At 43.1% G+C, this 24,171-nt stretch overlaps 1 protein-coding gene across 3 annotated transcripts in view; it reads left to right on the top strand.

Moving 5' to 3' along the window:
* The first annotated feature begins 8,069 nt into the window (after window positions 1-8,069).
* LOC146976971 (tenascin-like) overlaps window positions 8,070-24,171 on the top strand; it is a 61,324-nt gene continuing 45,222 nt past the window's right edge. For 2 of the 3 annotated variants that reach the window (XM_085792772.1, XM_085792770.1), the window contains exons 1-3: window positions 8,171-8,426; window positions 19,131-19,726; window positions 23,025-23,942. In XM_085792772.1, the coding sequence (XP_085648898.1) occupies window positions 19,213-19,726; window positions 23,025-23,942 (1,432 nt within the window). In that variant the 5' untranslated portion in view covers window positions 8,171-8,426; window positions 19,131-19,212. Of the gene's footprint in view, window positions 8,427-19,130; window positions 19,727-23,024; window positions 23,943-24,171 lie in introns of all 3 variants that reach the window. The other variant, XM_085792771.1, reaches the window with a different exon arrangement.

The following is a 24,171-nucleotide window of genomic DNA, read 5'->3' as shown; positions in this document are numbered from 1 at the left end:
CGACATTTTCAGTTACTTTATTTCAAGGTCCACAGTCTTTAACTAGACTAGATCAAACAGCACGTACACTTGACTCTACCTCCTACATTGAATCCATTTGCAGTAACACACAGTAATTGTATATACAAAATGTTCCACCTGCATAATTAAACAGCATGTAAGTACATTTCAACGTAGTCGGAGCCTGGATGGAAAAACAAACCACGTCTCCTGTGGCAGCGTCATGATGATGATGTGATGTGTGTATATTTGAGAAGATGCAGCATTTTGTAGCTATAAAACTCTAAAATGTGCTCGTATGTAAATTAAATAGTGAAATAATTATTTGTAATATGTGTATTTAAACGTTAACTTTGTGGATGGGATGAGCGGTTGAGCCTAAACTCACCGTGACCCAAACAGCTCTGTGATTACAACCCTGCTGAAGGTCAGACAGGAGGAGACAGGACACGTCTCAGTCTCGGTCTCAGTCTGTTGAGATTACAGAGAACTGGGCCGAGCAGCGCCGGCCCGGCACCGCCGTATGGACGGGATCTGAATCTGCTGTAATTTCTAGGAAGGAACGCCACCGTGTAAACGACCAATAAATGTTTAGACTCGGGCAGGTTGTCAAAGCAAAGCGTCGCGTTGCACGGGACATTAGCGTTTATTTCACCGTCTGTGTTTTAATGCATTTGACAGAAGAGACTCTTTCAGCTGCCGTGTCTCTGGATTGATTTTATTTCTTAGTTGCAGCTCAGATATTCTCATTTTACATCAATTAATGAATTTATCAGTCGAAAGAAACATTAGAAAACTGTGAAAAATGGCCATCAACAGCTTAGTTTGTCCACAAATTAAACATAATCAACTTATTATCACACAAGATAAATAAGTTTGGACATATTTGCTCAAAAATGTACTTAAAATTCTGAAAACTATCAGCTGTCATGTTTCTGAATTGATTTTATTCCTTAGTTGCAGCACAGATATTCTCATTATACATGAATTAATCTGTCAATTAATTAACTTACTGGTCAATAGAAACATTAGAAAACTGTGAAAAATGGACATCAACATTTATAAACAGCTTATTATGTCCACAAATTAAACATAATCAATTTATTATCACATTTTGGACACATTTGCTCAAAAATGTACTTAAAATTCTGAAAACTATTAATCAAAACTGTAATTTTTCAGACATTTCTGCGTCTTTAAAGAGTTCCTGAGACCTCTTCCTCATTGTACAATCAGACTTGTATTTCTTTATTTATTTTTTATTCTGGCCACATGTTGAATCAAAGCTCAGAATGAGGAATCGGATCCTTTTAAGTTGAGGATGGTCCGTATCTGTAACGGCCACTTTCATCTCCAACACATGAACACCTGTGTTGTTTTAACAGTCGATGTGTTCGGTCTGGTCCGACTCTGCTCACCGAACCATCTGCACCGCAGGTTTAACTCCTGACTCACTCTGGACCAGAGACTGAAACATCTCATCCAACGTCCTGCTTGTTCCTTAGAAACACACGGTGTAATCTTAAACAACAACGACAACACTAGTGCCAGCGTTCACATGTACTTGTGTATAGTTTGTGCACTGAACAATGTGCAAAAGAAAATCTTATTATAGATTTTTTCATTTGAATTTCACAGAAGAAATTAAAGACACCAAGGAGTTTGTTTTTGGTTATAAAAGAGTCTCATATTAATGTGGATGAATCTACGTTACCACTTGTTAATGGGTCCATTTTCGATAAATATAGTTTTGTCTTTCTGGTTATTTTGTTATTATTATTTAGTGGTCAACCAGCATTTCCTACTTTCGGTTTCGTGGACGCTGCCTGACTGGTCATAGGAATAACGCCGCCGGATCGCTAATTGGCATCGTTTATGGTCGGACCTACGACGATGTCTGATCGTCTTCCAACCTCCGACTTTTATTCTTGATTAATGAAAACATTCTTTGCAAATGTTTTCGCTATCATCTGTCTTGCGCCGGTCCAAGAATTACACCATGTGTGCTGAGGCTCATGGGAAATGTAGTGTGAAAACACTTCGCTTTCCAAAACTCCTCGTTGTCCCTTTAAAAATGATGTGATTTATTTGTAGAAAGAAATATGTTGAGTGATGAAACTCAGGTTGAATCATTTGGGAGGAACATGCAGCTCTAAAATTAGGCCAGTGCATACCGACATCATCCCAAAGGTGGAATCAGGTGGGAGGCATCTTCGCTGCTCCTGGATCAGCTCCTCATCACGGAGGGGAAACTGAATTCCCAGGCTGACGGAGGTGTCGTCCAGGAGAATGTCAGGGTTTCTGTGCACCTGCTGAAACTCAGTGACCCTGAACATCAAAGGTAATCTGCTATAGGACTGAGGAAGTCCACTATCTGGGGTGGCCCAGACAAAACCCAGACCCCGACCCAGCAGAGACGCTGTGGACGGAGCCGAGCTGAGATTCTGTCCAGGAGGATCGGTCCAAACTTCCTGCTGAACACTGCAGAGCTCCTGAAGAGGCTGATTCAGGTTCAGGATCTTCACTCAGGGCTCATTGCTGCGTTCAATACCTGCACAAAACATTTCTCTTGTTGGTAACACTTTACTTGAATGGGTATTCATAAGATTGACATAACACTGTCATAACCATGACATAACAGCTGTCATAAACATCAATGAATACTTATGACAGCTGTCGTTAAGTGTCATTCGATAAGTTATGTCACTTTTAATGCGAAGTTGACATTATTTGAGATGTTTTTGATCTGACAACTTGACATAAAGACAATTTAAACTGTCATAGCAGACCTAATTGCCAAACTTTAAAAAATTATGTGAGGTTCTCATAATAAGGACATCTCAAATAATGTCAACTTTGCATCAAAAGTGACATAACTTACCGAATGACACTTAACGACAGCTGTCAGAAGTATTCATTGATGTTTATGACAGCTGTTATGTCATGGTTATGACAGTTTTATGTCAATTTTATGAATACCTATTCAAGTAAAGTGTTACCCTATTGTTTGTCTGACATTAGATCACAGACGGTGTGTTTGTTTACAGCTGGAACTTGGATGAGGATCAGATCACTGTTCAGTCCACGTCTAGAAACTTTATTTGTCTCCAGGTGGCGACTTAAAGACCTCAGGAAATGAAAAATGCCGATTTCTAAAACGACTCATCCTGCTCTCGAGGACGTTTTCTAATTTTGCATCCAATTAAAATAGTTTCTCTAAATTTTGCCTTGCTAACTCCTTGCTACAGTAGCTCTGCTAACCATCGGCTTTAGGCCCAAACAGCCTGAATGTGTCCCAGTCCAAAAACTGTAGCAGCAGCAGCAGCAGCAGCAGCAGCAGCAGACAATCCCACAGGTGATGCTAAATGTACATTGAATTTGATTGGCTGCTGTAGACAGCAATTAATATCCGTGATGTGACGTCTCTCCCTAGCTAGTAGCTTCGTGTTTTTACCAGAAACCCAGAAGTGTGTGGAGCAGCATTGAACTCTGAGAGCTGTTTGAGGACGTCTTTAATGTTGAACAATGTTTTAATATGAAAACTCTGATGTTGTGTGTGGAGAGCTGCTGCAGTGAAACCCCGTTCACACCTGGCATTAACATGCGTCTAGTATCCAGATTGGTTCTGGATACAGTTTTTTCAGACATTTCTGTGTCTTTTAAGAGTTCCTGAGACCTTGTTCTTATTGTACATCAGACTTGTATTTCTATATTTATTTTTTATTCTAGCCACATGTTGAATCAAAGCTCAGAATGAGGAATCGGCATTAACATGGGTCTAGTATCCAGATTGTATCCACATATAGTTTAACCAGATAGCATTTCCACCTGGCATTAATATGCATCTCCAGTGTCCACATTGAGATCCGATCACATATTTGTGCAGGTAAAGGAAAAAAGGAAAAAAGAAAATATATAGTAGAAGTATTTCCGTCTGTGTAGTTGTATGTGGATACAGGAAGCATTAGGTGTTTACACTTGTGACCAATGACGCCTTCTGAGGTGGTTTGGTCGATCGGATCACTATCCGTCCTCAATGTGTCTTGGGTGCATTGACACCGTTACTTTCATGTGGTCAAGCTCTATCTGATTGCATTCCGACCATTGAAAACACATTTTGGAAAAGGGGCCGATTGCCATAATCCCTATAGTCATAGCAGTAGGTTTGTTACCTTTAATTGTCGGTGCAAGCTATTTTTAGAACAGCGGAGTAGAGCCGTGAGCTGCTCAGAGCTACGCTACGGAGGCTCATGGGATTTCTTGGTTTCCCTCATCAAACTCATCAAATACACAATCCAACGACTCCAAAACGCTCTGGTGGACAAGTTGTGACCTGCACATTCACCACGCTATGAGATAATAACAGAACGTTACCAGACAGAGTTGTTTCAGAGGCAAAAAACTGCCCCCGACGGGAACGAGCATCAGCGGTTTTCATGAATTCACCTCTAAAACAACTCTGTCTGGTAACGTTCTGTTATTATCTCATAGCGTGGTGAATGTGCAGGTCACAACTTGTCCACCAGAGCGTTTTAGAGTTGTTGGATTGTGCATTTGATGAATTTGATGAGAGAAACCAATGCTAAACAGGATGTAAGGTGATGTAGCCTGACTGGTGGAGAGTTCACAGCCATCGACCGGTGTCAGACCCAAAACTTCTGCTGGTAACCATAGTTTATCAAATATTTCTGTCCCAGTCGTTGTGATGAAGCCGTCTTTTACTTGGAGCCTGTGAGTCCTGCGGCAGCGAGGGGCCTCAGCAGCAGCAGCAGGAGGAGGCTGATGGAGTGGAACCAGCAGGTTGTGGACAACATCACAACACTCTCAATGAAGGAGTAATAAAAGCTTTGAGGGTCCCTGCTGACCCCCCCTCAGAGGAGCTGCGGTTCGCTCATTTTACGAACCGTTAACGCAGAAAACCAGCTCTTCTTTTCCTTTTTCTTTTCCTTTTCTTTTTCTTGCCACTGCAGCAGCGCTCAGTCTGAACCACATGTGCTGCCGTTACCTCGGTGTGTGTGTGTGTGTGTGTGTGTGTGTGTGTGTGAAACACCTGTGGAGCCTTAAATTAAAAGAGGCCTCGGTGGTGTGACCCATATCCCCGGCTCCACACACACTTTAGAGACGTGTGAGACGTCGCTCACGTCGGCTCCCCGCCGTCTTCTGAGGCTCCGGAGGAGACGATGTGAGCTGATGAATGGAGGCAGAGTTTTCTCGTCTTCAGCACGGACCTGACCTCCGCTTCACACCGGCACGTGTTCCCATGTTTCCTGCTGCTGCACGTTAAAGACTCGTTGTCGTCTTTGTGTTTCTGAAGCTTTGTTCACCGTCCTTCAATGAAAAGTGGCAAATCTTCTAAGCTCGTTAGATTAATCAGGATTTATTGTTTCTGACTCTGATGTTTACCTCCATGTTTATAAAAACAAGGCCTGAGTTGTTTGTTTTGTTGAAGAAGCTACAGTATATTGTATCATTTTGCATTTGTGTATAAGCAAAAAAAAAAATCTATGATAGTTTATAGAATAGGAAGTTATTTATTTAAAACAGTGACAATGCACAAATTAACATTAATCTTGTAGGACAAGAAAAGACGTCTTGAGCCAGGTTATAGCAGCATTTGTTCATTTCCACCTGTTGTATTAACAGATGAGATCAACAGGTATGAACAGATGAAAAGATAACAATATAAAAATGGCTGAAATAAAACAGGATAAAAATGAGACGATGGCCATATAGAATATAAAAATAGACAAAACAACAGTTTAACATGGATTCAGTCTAGTTTTAACACCACACTGACTTTTCACCACTTTTCTTTGTCAGATCCAGGACTGAGCTGAACATCTTTGGATTTAGGCAAACAATTATTCTCTGTTTTCTGATATTTTAAACATCCAAATGATTCATTGATTAATCAGAATCCATCAGTTGCAGTCTCATCTTCAATACGGTGATAACTTAACCAAGAAACTCAAAACCTCTCATTCACTGTCTCTTCTTCTTCTTTTTTAAGAAGAAATGATGGAGTGAAGAAGGTTTTTGATTCTGTTTGCTGCTCTGCACATTAACGTGGATTTAAGCCTCTTTTCCACTGGTCAAAAAGAAGAAGAAGAAGAAAAAAAAGATGCCGCCAACATCTGCTTTTGTCGACAATGAAGGGAACAATCAGCGTTGGTTTTCACTCGGGTCGAGTTTCTCTGCAGCAGACGCAGGTATTTATCAGCTCTGGCTCCGATTAGCGCCCATTTTTAAACGCGACACTCGGAGTTGAACTCGCAGGTCTTTAGTCGTCTTCTGTCCTGGACGGTTAATACAGAAACACCACGGCCGTGCTGCGTTCAGGGACAAGAGGCTGAGCTACAGCAGCGAAATGCAGTTTTTTATGGGTTTTTTATGTCGGGTTATGACTTTATCTATAAAATAAAGCTGTAAAAACACAAAATCTGCATGGAAACGCTTCACATTGATGCTCTGAAGCCTGAAGAGGCTCAGAAAACCTGCTAATACCGGTTTGTTTTGGTGTAAAAAAAAGGTCGTTTGTGGCACGTCGTCTTCTTCTGCTTCAACATTCGTCTTCTTTTCATCAAATCTGAAATATTTCAACAACCATGTGGTGGATTCTCATTCAGATGAAAGTTTCCTCCTCTGGGCTCCAGCAGCAGATTGATCCGTGTGGGTTTTTGAGCGAAATATCTCAAGAACCACTGGAAGGACAATAAAGACGTTTAACATCCATGAAGACCTAATGACATTCCCATCGTCCTCTCTGCTCTCTGTGATGATGGGATGTGTCCATTTATTAGCCTCTCTGTAAACAGCGTTGAAGGCAAAACCACAAACTGTCCTGACTGAGGCCGACGGCTGCTCCAATGATCTCAATTAGGGTCAAGGAAGGAAGGACGAAAGGAAGGAAGGACAAAGGGAAAGATGGGAGGAAAGAAGGAAAGGGAAAAGGAAGGAAAGATAGAAGGAGGGAGGGAACAGATTGGGTCAAAAAGGAAGGGAGGGAAAAGGATTGTGGAAAGAAGAAAGGGAAGATGGAAGGAGGGAACAGATTCATTCAAGGAAGGAAGAAGGGAAAGAAGGGAGGACAGAAGGAAGGGAAAAAAGAAGAAAAGAAAGATGAAGGGAGGGAACAGATCAGGTCAATTGGATCAAAGGAGGAAGGAAGGAAGAAGAAGGAAAGGAAAAAGGATTGTGGAAAGAAGGAAGGATGGAGGAAGGGAACATATTGAAGGACAACAGAAGAGTTAATTTAACAATCAGACAAAACAACATGTTCTCCCACTTCGTCTTCTCTCACTTTAAAGATTTAAGCTCATCCTCATCTAATCATATTAAGGTTTAGCTGTGTGGAGTCTGTGTAACCGTATGGTGGCGCGTTGCCCGGCCGACGGTCGGTGCATGCTTTTATTTTAATCGACCATCGGTGGCTCGGCGCCAGAGTTAAATAAATATGTGTCAGTTTCCTGCTCGTCCCATCTGGTATGAAATGTATGAAAAAATGCGAGCGAGCGTGTCTGTCTGTCTGTCTGCACGAGAAATAAAACCGTCTGCGTCTGTGTCGGTCTGAGGAAGGAAGGGAAACATTTCCTCCGCTTAACACTTTTTATGACGGATAACGAGTCAATCGGAGGAGGAGGAGGAGGAGGAGGAGGAAGAGGAGGTGCAGGTTTAGGTGCTGGAGCTGCAGGAAGAAAAAAGTGGGTTTCCTAGAAGTTGACTTTCTTGATCAAAGCTTCAGATTTATTTTTGCAGCAAATCATTATTGCAAAGTTAATACGGTTGAAGGGAAACGTCTGTCGGCCATCTCCCCTTCTCCCCCTCCTCCCCTCACCTCCTCCTCTCTCTAATTTTCCTGCACAACCACAAGCTGCTGCTGCTGCTGCTGCTGCTGCTCTGTCATGACTCCCAGTCACATTGGCATCTCATTTAAAGGCAGCAGCCCAGGCTCCGCATCCATTAGTTACAGTAGAGAGAGGGAGTGAAGGAGGGAGGGGAGGGGAGGGGAGGAAAAGAAAAGAGGGTGGGAGAGTGACGGCTATTTAAGGGTTGGAGTTTAAAGCGAAAGCAATGGGGGTCAGACCTAAACACTCCTCACACTTTAAAAGACACTCACTCCCACTCTCCCTCTCTCTTCTCTCCCTCTCCCTCTCTTCCCTCTCTCTCTGTGTGTTGGTAGAGGAGCTGAACCTCAGCCCGAGCTGTGAACAAACGCCGAGGGGAGATAAGGAGCCGGCTGAGGGACGACCGACTGACTGACTGACTGAGCTGCCACCTTGCTGGAAGAGGAGCACAGCATCAATTTTTTTATATTTTTTTATTTTAATTTTATTTTTTTTATTGTTGCAAACATCTCATCATCAAACCTGCAGGAGGTCGTTGTGGTGGAAAAGAAGAAAAAACTAAAGTAGATTGCACAAACACAGGTAAGAAGATGCTGCTTCTTGTCATTCATTTTCTTTTCTATTGTTGTGTTTTATCATTTTGCTTCCTCAGTTTTCATTTCTATTTTATGCTGTGCAAAGAATTAGTTTGGTATTTGTATATTCGGAATAAACGGTACAAAAAGACATATTGATACATTATATTGACTATGAATTTTTAGCACGAGTTGTTGCATCAAATTGCAAATTGCACTAGAGGTCAGTGGAGCAGCAGAAGGTATTGATTATAGTTTATTATTGGAGGTGCATTCTTCATGTATTCTGTAACTTCTTCCTCTGTCTGACACTTAAACACACTCTTTCTCACACACACACACACACACACACACACACTGCCAGAGCAGCCAATGCAGAGATCAGAGGTGCTGACTGTCTGCTGAGGGAGTGAACATGTGGAAGAGTTATCCACAGCTTTGATCACCTTTAACACGCAGAGGGAGGGAGTAACCGCTTCAGGCCAGACACAGACTCTCACAAATGTTGTTAGGTTATAGATCAATAGCCTGAAAATTGAATATAAAACTCTCCATCTGTGTGTGATTCTGTGTGTGATTCTGTGTGTGTGTGTGCTGTTGAGGCTGTGCAGCGCCGATGATTCATCACATCACATTACCTTGGGCAGCGCGCAGTTCAGTTTTCATTTTCATTGTGTCGTTTTTCCATCGTGGAGATTAAACGGAGGGAAAACTGGGTGATGGTGCAGGGAAGATGGAAACAAAAACAACAACCAACCCCCAAATTCATCATCCATCCATCCATCCATCCATCCATCCATCCATCCATTATAACTCTGCTTAATTGAAATCAAAGTCTGGTTTAATTTTTTTGTCCACGTTCTGCACAGATGAATATTTCAGCTGCAGGAGATCGTAATCGTTCACTTCCTCTGATGTTTCCCGCTCCCCCTCGATTCTCCAGCTCACGTCATCATCTCAGCCCTGGGTGTGTGTGTGTGTGTTGTTGGGTTTTTTCTTTTTTTTCTTCTTTTTACGGCCTCTCTGCTATGTGCAGGGCGTCCCGGGATGTGAAAGGTGTCTGGGAGAACAAATCTCTTGTCAGAGGGACCAGCTGGTTCAGGAGCCGGGGCTGGAGACTTCTCCCCCCAGGGGCTCGGCCTACAATGTTTCCCTGCGTGTGACCTCTGCACACAGAGCCAGGGGTGGATCGTAATTCAGCATCATCACACGCCTCGGCATTTTATGTAAAACGTGTTAGATTTTTTTTCTCAGTGTCCCAAATTCCAGCCTCAGCGGAGGAACAGAGTTGTGGTTGTGCAGCGGCGGTCGGTGGCACTGAGGTTACTGAGGGCATCGGTCTCTGCTCTTATTTGTCCAGTCATCCATGTCTGGTTTCCTCTCGCAGCCGAGATAGATGGTGAAGTTGAAGTTCAGTCATTGTTTTACATCACAGAACGATGTTTATGTAACTGTGTCGGCTTCTGTGTCAACGTAGTAAATCTGTCCAGACTCAGGTGTTGTTGGTCATGAGGTCGACTGAACGCAGATGAGATGACAGCTTTTATTTTTTTTTAAAGGTCCCGGGTTTTCTTCATCTTCTTGTCTTGCGTTTTATTTTGAAGAGTTGATTTATCAGATGATGTATTTGTGGTTTTGTTTTTCCATCTCTCAGCTTCTCTCTGGAGCTCTAGTAACAACAAGTCGGTGTCAGCCAATCAGAAGAGAGGAGGCTCTGAGCCTCTCTTCTGATTGGCTGACTGCTTTCTGAGCGATCCGATAAAAAATAGAGCAGATTTCAGAGTAAAACACTCAGAGAAACCAAGTTGTTGGATGGTGGTAGGCGGGGCTTTGGCTGACAGTTTTGTTGTGACATCACAAAGTGACAGGAAGTCCTGACGGCTGGTTTTAAGGCTCAGTTTCTGAATACAGGCTGTGTGCATTTCTCTGTGGACTGAGGCTTTGATACTTTCACAGTATTAATATAGAACCTAGAGCTGCTTTATAATCACACTACACATGGACATCTACCTTTATACTGTATGGAGCTTTAACACAAACATCTACCTTTATACTGTACGCAGCTTTAATATTTATCCCAAAATCCTGCACAATATCATTATTATACGCTGGCAGAGAATGAAAAGCCAAGGCATTTTAATGTGCAAGTTAATGGATCTTTGCGTCAATGGAATATGAATAAATTGTTAAAAATCTAATTTCCCAGAGGCCAAAGTCATTTATTCAAATCACTTATTTTGTCCAGCCACCAGTCCAAAACCCAAAGACGCTCAGTTTATTAACATATCTGGTAAAAAAAGAAAAAAAGAAAAATAAAGAAAAGCAACAAATCCTCAGAGTGTAGCAGCTGAAAACAGCAAATGTTTTGGCATTTTAGAGTGAAAAGCAACTCCAACGTGTAAACGAGTGTGAAAATAGTTTAATTATCTGATCGGTTCAGCTCTAACACTTCCTAAGTATCTTAAACCTGTTCAGTCTGAACCTGGGAACACAATAATACAGCACGGCTTTATTATTCTTAACCGACCACTTGGGAATATCAGACCGTTAATGAGGTGTTGCTGTGTCTGTTATTGTTGTATCGACTACAGTTAAATTCTCCAATTAACTTTCTTTTCTTTTTTTTGGTGAGTGGATTTCCAGCTGTACCAGATGCTGTGAGAATCAGCTCTTCAGGCACATTCACGGAAAATAAAAATGTCACAGATGAACAAACACAGCAGATGCACCGGTTTAATGTTCGCCGCTGACCGCCGCTTCGAGTCCTGACACGCTGCTGCTGTCGAGCCTCACACACGCTTTCCATGATCGGCACAGCGTCGTCCGTCCAGACACTTGTATTGTTCTCGTGGATGACGTGCAACAGTTTGAATCCCCGGGACGGCAGCCATCCATCATCTGAGTGACTGTGCACACAGGGATGACAAATTAACCGTTAAACAGCAGCAGCAGCAGCAGCAGAACATCCAGGTTTCATTAAAAGGTAGAGGTAACCGAGCCATTGTCTGGACACAGGACAAAAAGCTCAGCGCTTGTGTGTTTTTTTTCTTTTTTCTATTCGACAAAACAGATGTCCTCAGAGCAGGGCCAACATTCCCAGTTTCTCTTTTCCACGTGGGAAAGTTCCCCTCTGGCTGCCAGCGAGGGGGAAGAGCTCTAAAGCTACAGCCATTCTGGATTATAGCTTAGTGAACAGGTTATATTTATTTCAATTTTCTCTCCAGATTGTCTTCCCACGTCCCCGTAGTCAAATGACGTGTCCTCAGTCAACCCCGAGGCCTGGCTGGCTGGCTGGCTGGCCGGCTACGCTACGCTGGCTGCGCTCAGTGGGCACCGCACCGGAGCGCTCATGGAGTGTATAGATGAGCGGCTGCAGCCAAAACAGCTCCTCTGTATAAACAGGAAATCTGTAGGTTTAGAAAAGAGACTTAAGAAACAGGAGGTGTTAAAAGTATGAAACATTTTCTCTGCAGTGTCTCTTTGGAGGAAGCTCTTTAATCCGATCTATAGCAACGACTGTTACAGGAGCTGAGCGGCTTAAAGACTCATATCAGTTTGAGCAATATACTAATTATTTTGTATTTAGTTTAGTCCAGAGTCGCCTGTATTGGTTTCCTGCATAGTTTTACATTCAAGTAGGAAGTACAGACCACAGGAGGTGAGGGTGTGGTGGTGTACACCTGGACAGAGCTGACACGCTCATACCTGTGGTCAGTGAGTCTCACCTGCATGTGTTTGGGTTGTGGGAGGAAGCAGGGAGCTGGAGAACCCACGCAGGGTCGTCTGAGGAGAAAATCTGAACTCTGAGGCCAACGTCAATACATTTATCCTCTTAAAAATGATGCAGTAGATTGATTAGTTTCTATTCAGTTAATCCACCCAGAACTTGTTGTCATTTGACAGAAGTAGAAACACCTTTTTAATTGCATCATCGCTTATTTATTGTTTATTAATGATGATTCTGAAGGCAAATATGCAATTTCAAAAGTCGCTGTACACTGAAAACTGCACGTTTGTGAGTTTTCCACCATCTTCCTGTGTGATATTTCACAATAAAAGCCCAATTAAGAAATTAATGGAGGCTGTCCACTGAAACATTAGGGCGGCTCATAATTTACCTCTAGGGGTCCAAGTACATAGAATATAATAAGGCAAGGCATCTTTATTTATATAGCGCATTTCATACCAAGGCAACTCAATGTGCTTTACATAAAGACAAAACATTTAAAAAGAACAGCATAAAAACAGTTTAGTAGCGCGATAAACGTCACAAAGTAAAAAAAATATATACCTTTCTCCACTGTTTTTCTGTTATCTCTTGACTGTCAAAAGTATGTTCAATCGGGGCGGTGGTTGGCGCAGTGGTCCATGTGGAGGCTGCAGTCCTCGACGCAGGCGTCCCCGGTTCGAGTCCCGTGGCGGGCAGAACTTTCCTGCATGTCATTCCCCCTCTCTCTGCCTCCCCTTTCCTGTCTATCTCACTGTGTTATCAAATAAAGGCAAAAAAGCCAAAGAAATATACTTAAAAAAAAAAAAAAAGTATGTTCAATCAATGTAAGATTGAACATCTTTTTATTTCATCTTCTAAAATAAAATTAAAAAATCAATGAACACCACAGAAACCTTATGTTTTAGACCAGTTTGACCAATGTGTATAATTTCATCACCTTTTCGAAGCTACCGAAGCAGATCGACCTGAAACACATGGCAACAGCAGCAACATTCATGTCGAGGGTTTTAAAAGGATTCACTTTTTACCTCCAAAACCGCAAATTATCGGTCTTAACGCCTTGTAAAAGATTTTCTACGGGGAGATCAGAAACATATTTGGAGACTTCAGTCTTGAGATTTACAACAGCAGTCAGGTAGTAACCTACCTTCACCTCGCCACTCACCAGATGTGCGAGGACTCGTGAAACTCTAGCTCAGTTTTTAATATCTGCGGCTGAACAGATACATGCAGCGGTGCACAAACACTGGTCAAAGGGGCGCATGATGAAGAGAGAGGTCAGGTCAGAGGTGAGGTCAAAGCTCCTGGCAATAAAGGAAGAAAAAGAGGATTGATGATGAGAGGAGTCCACCTAAAAGATTTAAAGTCACTGACATGACTGGAATATGTAACGCTGTATAATAGAAAAAGAAAGTAGGAAAAAAGAAAAAAAAAACGACGTTATCGCAACCTCTGATCTGCGTAAAGCCACCAGATTTCCTCTCAGCTTGTAGGACACATGCTGTTTTCAGAGAGCGGTGGCCCGAAGCCCACAACTTGTCACATCACTGTCTGTTGATTCCTGCTCCTTCTTAATCTGTTATTGTGGCTTTTCCCAGATATAAATCTTATGGGTATTCCACAACTGGAAAACCCATCATCAGAGTGAGTCTTCTTCGTAATTTGGAACAGAAGTGAATTCACTCGGGCTCGACCTGCCCATTAATCCTCAACCAACTCCGTCAATAATCTTAGCAACAACAACAGCAACAATGTGAAGCAGTGGACAAGTATAAAAAGTCCATGGAGATGCAAATATTTTAGAAGAAGATCCACCGGGATGGAAAGATTCCTGCGTTAATTTGCGCTCATGTCGGCGTGACATTTAAACGATCACTGTGAAATACCACAGATTGACAATAAAACACTACAGCCGTTCAATTTGGGTTTTTAACTGGGATGAGCCAATCGTGTTTGGCTCACATGAGACGTCTGTAGATTTATATTCAATTCCCTTATTCTACCAGGAGGATCCATAAAATTGGAAAAGATAACAGTCGATGTACCACATATTAAAAAAAAAAGATACAGAAAGCATAAACCACCAGATGTACACATGGTAGCAATTTATGTGTAAAGGACAAAAAATGACTTAAGTATGTAAAAACAAGCACTTTTTGTAATTTGCTGTGTTATGGAAGTGTAAATTATATTGTGTAATAGCGTCTGTATGTAAATTGTGTGCGGGGTGATTTATAGAAATATTTATTAGAAGAATTAGGAGTGTGTTGCTGTATTTTTAAAGCGCTTAAATTATCATATCAGATTAGATCAGAAAAACTTTACTAATCCCTGGAGTGAAATTGAAATGTCACAGCAGCAACAACGAAACGACAAAACAAAAACAGGTTAAGAAAAGCAGTGCAAAAAGATAAATACATAAAATACAGAAATATAAATTATACGTATAACAAGGACCCTACAACTACATTAACACTAATTTGATAATAGCTCGTACAAGTTGTTATCAGTTAGAAACGGCATAGCCTATAGCAATCTTGCTAACTAGCTAGCTGTCAGTTAGCTGTGAAAAATATTTATCTTACGAGTTTGCTATAGCTAGTTAGCCTATAATAACTGTTTTTCTATAATGTGCTGTGTGAGAACACTAAATTAGCCACTTAATTTGTTAGCTAGTTTAAGTTAGCCTAAGTTGTGCTTCAGTTGTGCTGTGTAACTAGCCAAACAGTTTTCCAGCTAATTAGCCTCTGTGCTATAATAACTCAGTGTTGCCAACTCCTCAGTAAGGAAAGTCGCTAGTGGCTGTCCTAAAAGTCGCTAGACATCACTAGAAGTCGCTAAATGACTGTGGCGGGGACTGCTCCATGACTCTACTGCAAGACTGACCTCCGGTGAGTGTTTTGAGACAGGAGCGGGGCTCACGGCAGTACCCGCTGTTCATTGAAGACAGCGGTGATACGTGCTTTCACGTCGGAGTATCCAAACCACAAACGTCTGTAACAACACCAGAAAAAGTCGCTAGATTTGTCGCTAGTTGCTTTTGACAAAAAAAAGTCGCCAAGAGGGTTGGGAAAGTCGCCAAGTTGGCAACACTGTAATAACTTGCTAGTTATGGTGCGTGGGATCTAACTGAAAGTAGTCAATCAGTTTAAGTAGGGATTGTAGCGATCGTTTTTTTCAGGGCCGATACAGATACCAATTAGGCTATTAATAATCAAGGAAACTGCTAACTGATATTTAGAGCCGATATTCATTTGCAGTAAAAATGAAAACTTTGGTGTCAAAATTCAGAATAACACATTGTAGGCTACTGTTTGTTTCTTTTTTGTACACTGTGAAAATCTGTGATAAAAACACTTAAAATTTTTGTAGAATGACACAAACGCCAACACAACTCCTGGTTCAGTGGTGACTTCAGGCAGAGAGGCAGCTGCATCAGAGCCAAATGACTTATTTTATCAGTTATAGATGAAAAGAATGGCTGATACCGATTATCGTAAAAATGCCAGATATCAGCCAATATTATTGGACATGCCGATAATTGGTCTATCCCTACTAATAAGCCTCTGTACGTGCTAAGATAACTTGATGTTGTTTTGTAGTGTGCTGTATGAGAGCTAACTGTGTGACTGACCTGCACATTTACTGTTCATGTTCAGAATATAGATGGCGCTACACAATGATGCTTCATGCTCCTTATTTACACAGTGGCCGTTGGTTCCAGATGTTCCAGATGTTTACCTTGATACCAGCGCTGTGGCCTCATATAGGACAGAGATTTATAGAGACATGTGTGGATTAGAGTCAAAGTTATTTATGTGCAGGAGCCATGATGTGTTTTGATTTCGTATCTGGAGGATGAGGTACAAACTTCTCATAAATAAACCAGTGTCAAAGATGGTGGTGGTGGTGGTGGAGGTGGGGGGGGGGGGGGTTGCTGTCATGGTAACACTGAGATGCAACAAATACTCCGCTGAGCCTTTTGTTGATCTACTCCAACCGAGTATCTCAAATATTTTCCAGAAGTCCTCATGAGAATCGAAATCCAAGTGCACTTTTGGTATTATCTACAACTGCGTGAACACACTCTGTCTCTGGAAGTCGTTTTTCATCGGCCAGCACGTGCAAAGTGCTGACAGCAGCAGCTTGACAGGTTAAAAAAAAAAATGTCTAGAGATCATCTCCTCCATCTCCTTTATAGAGGTGTAGTTTGTTTCCAAGGCAGCAGATAGATAGATGAGCTCGTAAACCATGAAATCACACATGTCTAGTTTTTACACCTTCAGATTTTCTCGGGTAATTCAGCACCATTTGCCTTTTGTTGTATCCTAAGAAAAAGTCTTTGAAGCGAGATGTTTCCAGCAGAGAGGATGAAGCCAGCGCTGTTTGGTCGGTTCACTGTGAGCCCTTTGTATTGATTTTTCACTATCCTGCGCTCAACCACCAGATCCTTTTGGAAACTGAGCAGTGAGTAATCCGAGGAGGCTTTCCCACGCTGAGGAAGAAGCTTGTCATTAGTTCTAGTTTGTCTCCCGCAAAATTACAGTGTTGCTCATGTCTAGTTGATGATTTCATCTGAGTGATGTGTGGGCGGCTGTGTGTATGGGATGAATAATAGCTGCTTCTTTTTCTTCTTTTTTTTACATTATTTGACCTTTATATGTATAGATTCTGCAGAGTGACGGCCATTAACACCCAAAGCAAATTCACAAATATGTGTAACAAAGACGTTGATGTGCCAGCACAACTGTGGACTGTTTGGTATGTTCACTGTCTGACTGGTTAACTCTCCAAGTAATGCACTAATGTACATCCCAAAAGTCGCTGTGCCATCGTTTGGATAAGCTTCGATAAGTCACAATCTTTTTTTTTTACGATTTTATTTCACCAAACGTTTAAAGGGATAGTTCAGCATTTTCGCGAATCAGCCCATTGCCATAATCCTTATAGTCATAGCAGTAGGTTCGTTACCTTTAATTGTTGGTGCAAGCTATTTTTAGAACGGTGGAGCAGAGGTCTAAAACAACTCTGTCTAGTAACGTTCTGTTATTATCTCATAGCGTGGTGAATGTGCAGGTCACAACTTGTCCACCAGAGCGTTTTGGAGTTGTTGGATTGTGTATTTGATGAGTTTGATGAGGGAAACCAAGAAATCCCATGAGCCTCCGTAGCGTAGCTCTGAGCAGCTAGCGGCTCTGGTCTGCCGTTCTAAAAATAGCTTGCACCGACAATTAAAGGTAACGAACCTACTGCTATGACTATAGGGATTATGGCAATGGGCCAATTTGCCAAAATGTTGAACTTTCCCTTTAAGTGATGGCCGATTACGATCATTCAAGATTATTTAAATGACCATATTTCTTCCTTGAAGATGATGGTTCCCCACTATCCTTCCAGTTTTTAGTAATGTGTTGGACAGTTCTTTTAGCAATCTCCTTAGATGTTTTATTTGCTTGATGCATGCCAATAATTTGACCCTTCTGAAACAGAGATGTGTCTTAAATAACTTAAATAACTTACTCTTACCTATTAGCTAAGTTAAATCCAGGTGGTGACTTCTGTTTTGGACAGGCAATGTATGTATATGAAATAACTAGGACAATCAGCGGAGTGGAGGAGTGGTTTATATTTTATTTATTATCATTGCTGACTGTAAAAAAGTAGCTGGATTTCATCTGACGCTTTAATATCTTCACTTCTGTTGAGTGATGATAAAAAAAAATCCGTCCGGCTGCAGCAGCTTGCAGTTTTCTGCATTTTACCCACTGGAAACTGTTTTATCTCCATGGCCAGGTTGAGAGGCTGCTACTGACCGAGCTGCAGAGAGAGACAGAGAGAGAGAGAGAGGAGTGGATGCTGTCTGACGTCGTTTCTCTCCTGGAAGTCATTCACATCGTCGCACTTGAAACGTGAAAATCGTTGTGTCAGGAGGGAACAAAAAGAGCTCCGGCTCCTTTCTCACCTCCACACAAGCTGAGCATTAGAAGTGAAAGCGAATGTGAATGCACAAAGGGAGGAAAAGGTGCAGGAGGAGAAAGAGCTATTCAACAACATCCTATAATAATAATAGTCACAATAAGCCCTGCACATGTCAGGGAGCCGACCTGAACAGCTCTCAGAGAGCTGAAGAGTTAAATGATCCAGTTATTCACAAGAGGAAAAAGTCTGAAGAAGCGATTTTTATTATTATTTAGTGGCCTCCAGATTAGTAACCACTGGTTTTAAAAGATTTGGTCATAATCCTGGAATATATTTATATTGTGGAGGGTTTTTCAGCTTTTCAGCTCTTTCTCTGTTCTCTAAGGATTGGGTCAGTTTGGGTTTGGATCTCAGTGTTGTTGTTGTTGTTGCTCTGATTTTTGTATCTTCAGCTTCCTGTTGAGCTGAGTGCGGATAGAAGACGGATATCAAACTCTAGTCCTGTATTTTAGTTGTGTTTTCTTTTCTTTTAAGATTTTTTCTGCATTTTGTTGCTTTTTTTTAAAATTAAGTATGGAAAGTACGGAGCCATAAACAAATGCACATGGCCAGGACGAGGGTTGGCAACAAAATCGTGTTTTTCGTGCTTTTCACATGTTCCTGTGGCATTTTTCTTATGTTAGAGGACATATCGGCAGAAAAGGAAGTGCAAAGTTTTTCTGCCTTCAAATTGCTGTGAACCAATGGCAGACGCAAACTGGCAGTTGCAGGGAGACTGGGGTTGACGTGTCACAACTCCTGAGGTGCATTGCTAATGAGCTGCTGGTGCTGTGCAGAAGAAGAGCCCTGGGAAATGGCACAGGTTTTGTGATTTTGGCTAAAAACTTCATAATCACAATTTAAAGACCACAGAGAATGTTTTAAAATAACCAAAAAGGGTCGCGGGAAGGGGACTTTAAAAAAGCCCCTGAAATTAGCATAATATTTCCTCTTTAATGTTGAATCTGTCACTATGTTGAAATTGTATGAGTCTGATTGTGTGTTTTCTGTCTGCTCTTACAGGACCTTCACCTTCTAACCAGGATCGGCCTTTCGTCTCAGCTCTGACTGATATTTATTTAAAAGTCCACATCCGTCACCTGTCATGGGTCCACGAGGCCGCCTGCGCTGCCTCCCCCCTCTCCTCCTCTCCCTCCTCTTCCTCCTCGCCGCTCTGCTCAGCCTATCGGACGCCGGGCTCGTGAAGAAAATCCTCCGGCACCGGCGCCAGACCCTGACTCTGTCGCCCCCTAAAGAGCACAACCTGACCATCCCCAGCCCGCACCACCCGGTCGTCTTCAACCACGTCTACAACGTCAACGTCCCGTCCAGCTCGCTGTGCTCCGTGGACCTGGACGCCCCGGAGAGCAAGCAGCTGCTCCCCCGAGACGCCCCGGCCTCGGCGGGCCACCACCACGTCACCGAGCACACCGTCGACGGGGAGAACCAGATCGTCTTCACCCACCGCATCAACATCCCGCGGCAGGCGTGCGGCTGCGGCGACGAGACGCCGGGTCTGAAGGAGCTGCTGAGCCGCCTGGAGATGCTGGAGGGAGAAGTCTCAGCTCTGAGGGACCAGTGCAACGGAGACGGCACCTGCTGCAGCGCTCAGGTCACAGGTGGGCATGATTCACCCGTTACAGCCATTGCCACGGGACTTTTTTTTTTTTTGCATTGAGAAGAGCTCCATTAAAGGAATAATTCACCAAAAAATGAAATTCAGTCATTAGTGCAGTGGTAAGTGCAGTTCCCAACCTTTTTTGGCTTGTGACCAAGGGGGCAGTTGTCGGTCTGAGAAGTGAAGCTCACTTCCGTGTTCAGAAAACTGCAATCCCCTCGGCTTCCTCTGGGGGCTGGTACCAGAAGGGAGCAATTCTCCATAGACCGCCATGTTAAAATAGCCAACTTTACATCCTCAATAAACATGATCAAAGCCTGGTGTCAGCACGTGTTTTGGTCTCAACCGATTTTCTACCCCCGCACACACTCTGAGGGGGGTGATTTAAAAAAAAAACTCTACCGTTTTACTATTATTAGGTCTAAAATTCTCGCCAATTAGGGCGCGGAAACGTTGAGTGACAGGTCCGGAGACCGCTGCTTCGAGGCCAGTGGGCGGGTTCTCGGCCGGCTAACGGCCGCACCGCTCCAAATATGGCAAGTAAAATCCAACATGGCGCAGCTCAAACCCCTGTAGTAGAGGCACAAAACAGACTCCCCCAAACCAATGGGTGACATCACGGGTGCTACGTCCATTCTTTTTACAGTCTATGCTTGTGACCCCATTTTGATATCACAAATTTCTGGCGACCTCGCGTCCGTCATTCAAGATGCGCCAGCTCAGATATTTTTATATGCTGCATTTGCATTTTGAACTCGATTTATGTTCAGTTATGACAGTGAAAGTATAGAATACAGCTGTTTAAGATAATGTGTGGTGTTTTAATCACAATTTTAAAATAATAATTGGTTAAATAAATATTTTTATCAGTAATTTTTTTTAAATCAATTACTAGACATTTCAGGCGACCCCACGTGGGGTCCCGACCCCAAGGTTGAAAAACACTGCATTAGTGACTCACCCTCATGCTGATGAATACTCCAGAGTAGTTTTTTATTCCTCACAGTGCATCTGGAGTAGCCTCGTAAACCAGCCTCTCGCGGAAATGCATTTCATTTCATTTCTCGGGAGAGTCTGGCCTCATCCCCCCTCTAAGCGTTTGGGGTGGGCGGCAGCAGGGCGGGAGTAGTAGCAAAGACGGTTTAATATCTTTGGTAGTAGCGTTGACAGACAACCCCATTCAGCCAATCAGCAAGTTGGTGTAGTGACGGGGCTTTGCACCAGTCGGTCCCTGATTGGCCAACGTGCTGTGTCAATCACAGCGGGTGACGCTGATTGGCTCGGCCTTCTGAGGGTTTCAGTCCAAACGCTTAGAATGGGGATGAGGCCAGACTCTCCCTCGGAATGAAATGAAATGCACTTCCGCGAGAGGCTGGTTTACGAGGCTACATCTGGAGACCCGGGAGGCCGGTTCGTAGTCCCACGAAAACTTTATATGAGAGTAATAGGGCCCGACACAAAACGTCCATAAAACTACACAAAAACCATTTAATATTCCTCCATACTGCTCGTCCACTGCAATCCAAGTGTCCTGAAAGGAGATAGTCCAGAGTTTACTGGAAACTTTAGTTTACTGGATGTCATTTACAGTAGGCAAGTCTGGTCATGTCTGCGTGCATCGCGTGAACGCACCCCAGGCAAATTCAATACAGGACTGTTTAGGCTGTAAAAATGTCCTAAATGACGTCGTTTCCAGTAAACTCTGGACTATATCCCTTCAGGACACTTGGATTGCAGTGGACGAGCGGTGTGGAGGAATATTAAATGGTTTTTGTGTAGTTTTATGGACGTTTTTGTGTCGGGCCCTATTGACTCTCATTTTATAGTAGTATTCATCAGCATGAGGGTGAGTCAATATTGCCTGAATTTCATTTTTTGGTGAACTATTCCTTTAAGAAAAACACACACAACCCCCGCGAGTCTCCTTCAGCGTAACACACACATCTGCTCCATTCATCTGCTCGTCTGAATCCAGTGTGTGGGTGTAAGAGCAGCGACTTTATTTGGCTGGAAAACACATGACATGCGGTTTCTGTAACATCATCATCATCATGATGAAAGTAAAGAGGCGTCTGAAGCAGCTGCCAAACGACGACGGCCTGAACCGTTTCTGAATGATGCAGAGAGTTAGGAAACAGAGAAATGAGGTGGAACCACAAATCTACAAAAAAAAGAAAAATCAACCTTTTGTTTTTAAACTTTGATGTTTTTATCGATTGAGGGAGTGAGACATAAACCTGTGTGTTTTATTACCTGCGGACAGATCCAGGTTTGCGGTTTTCCTCCATTTCCAGTTTTTATGCTGAGTTAAGATCACTATCTGAGTGCGATATCAATCTACTCGTCAAACTCTTTCCGATTCACAAGGTCCCGATTCGATTCGATTTTGATTCATTTAGAGTGATTTTAGTTTTAATACCTATTTGCTTGGTTATGAAGGAGATTTTCACAAAACTAATGTTGCAAATTATACAAAGATGCAGTTCTCTAACCTTGTGCATTATTAAAAAATATTTTTGTTTATATTAATTAAATTGACCGAAAAGCAGTTACATTAATGCACATTTATTTAACATGACCCACTCCAGAAGTAAACAGTGCAACAGTGCAACATTAAAAAGATCAATCTTAGGATTTTATGAATCGATATCAGATCTTTCAAATGAAGATTGATAGGAATCCGAAAATTGATTTTTTAAAACTCAGCCCTTATCAAAACAACTCTTCACCAGTGTTGGGCACCTTATTTTTAAAAAGTAATTAGTTGTAGTTACTACATGATAAAAGTAACTAATCAACAGGAAAATTAACTATTGCGTTACTTTTTAAATAAAATGTTCAAATATGTCAGATTACTTGGACTCGCCCCCTAACTACACCACTAACCAACTCACTCAGTATTCGCTCCACGACGCGCCGGTGTGGAGGAATACTGAGTGATTAGTTCCAGATAAACGGCTTTTTTCTGACTAGTTGATGGACTGAAAGAAAAAGTGTAAATTAACGTACACTTAAACGTTACTTGACTTCTTGAGTCCAAAACAGACTCAAACCGATACAGAGAAATAAAATGAATCAAAATCAAAACAACTCTTTGCCAGTGTTGGGCACCTTACCTTTTAAAAAGTAATTAGTTATAGTTACTTGTTACTTTCCCCAAAAAGTGACTCATTGCCAGGAAAAGTAAAAACTGTGTGTCTATTCTCCATGAACCTTCTGAATTGAACCAATACAGACAAATGAAATGGATCAAAATCAAAACATGTCTTTATTTTATTTATTTTATTTATTTATCAAAGGTGAGGTGGGAACCAAACCGTTCTGTAACGGTCATGGAAACTTCAGCGCGGGGACGTGTGGCTGCGTGTGTGAGCCCGGCTGGAAAGGACCCAACTGCTCGGAGCCGGCGTGTCCCGGCGGCTGCCAGAACCGCGGCCGCTGCGTGGACGGGAAGTGCGAGTGCTTCAAAGGCTTCTCCGGAGACGACTGCTCCCTGCAGCTCTGCCCCGTGGACTGCGGAGACCGCGGCCGCTGCGTGGACGGCGCCTGCGTCTGCTCCGACGGCTACGTGGGCGAGGACTGCTCCCAGACCCGCTGCCTCAACGACTGCCTGGGCCGCGGCCGCTGCGACGTCGACGGCGACTGCGTGTGCGACGAGCCGTGGACCGGCTACGACTGCTCCGAGCTCATCTGTCCCAAGGACTGCTACGACCGCGGCCGCTGCGACAACGGCACCTGCTACTGCGACGAGGGCTTCGCCGGCGAGGACTGCGGCGAGCGCACCTGTCCCAACGGCTGCCAGGGCAACGGCTTCTGCGTGGACGGCCGCTGCGTCTGCACGGCCGGCTACAGCGGCGACGACTGCTCGCGGCTCACCTGCCTCAACGACTGCAACGGCCGCGGCTCCTGCTTCAACGGGATGTGCATCTGCGACTCGGGCTACCAGGGCGAGGACTGCAGCCAGCTGGCGTGTCTCAACGACTGCAACAACCGCGGCCAGTGCATCAACGGAGGCTGCTCCTGCGACGTCGGTTTCCAGGGAGACGACTGCTCCGAGCTCTCGTGCCCCAGCGACTGCCTGCGCCGAGGCCGCTGCGTCAACGGCCAGTGCGTGTGCGAGGAAGGCTTCGCCGGCGAGGACTGCAGCATCAGGACCTGCCCGTCCAACTGCTACGGCCGCGGGGAGTGCGTGGACGGACGCTGCGTGTGTCACGCAGGTACGTAGGGACGTCAGGGTTATAGATGTTCTTGATACGATTATCGGTATCACGATTATTATGCATTAATTAATTTGACAACACTATGAATGTGTAAAATCAGATATAGTCAAAATATATTACATTATTAATTACATACACAAAATATTTGAACTATCTATTAATAAAGGACCAATAATTAATCCCCCAGGGGAAATATTTGAAATATTCAGGTCATTGTCATGTATGC

The sequence above is a fragment of the Trachurus japonicus genome, chromosome 12 (genome assembly GCF_045865225.1).
Source record: "Trachurus japonicus isolate A0001 chromosome 12, Traja_1.0".
Taxonomy (NCBI): domain Eukaryota; kingdom Metazoa; phylum Chordata; class Actinopteri; order Carangiformes; family Carangidae; genus Trachurus; species Trachurus japonicus.
The sequence above is the reverse complement of the archived record's forward strand: the minus strand, read 5'-3'. Positions and strand labels throughout refer to the sequence as shown.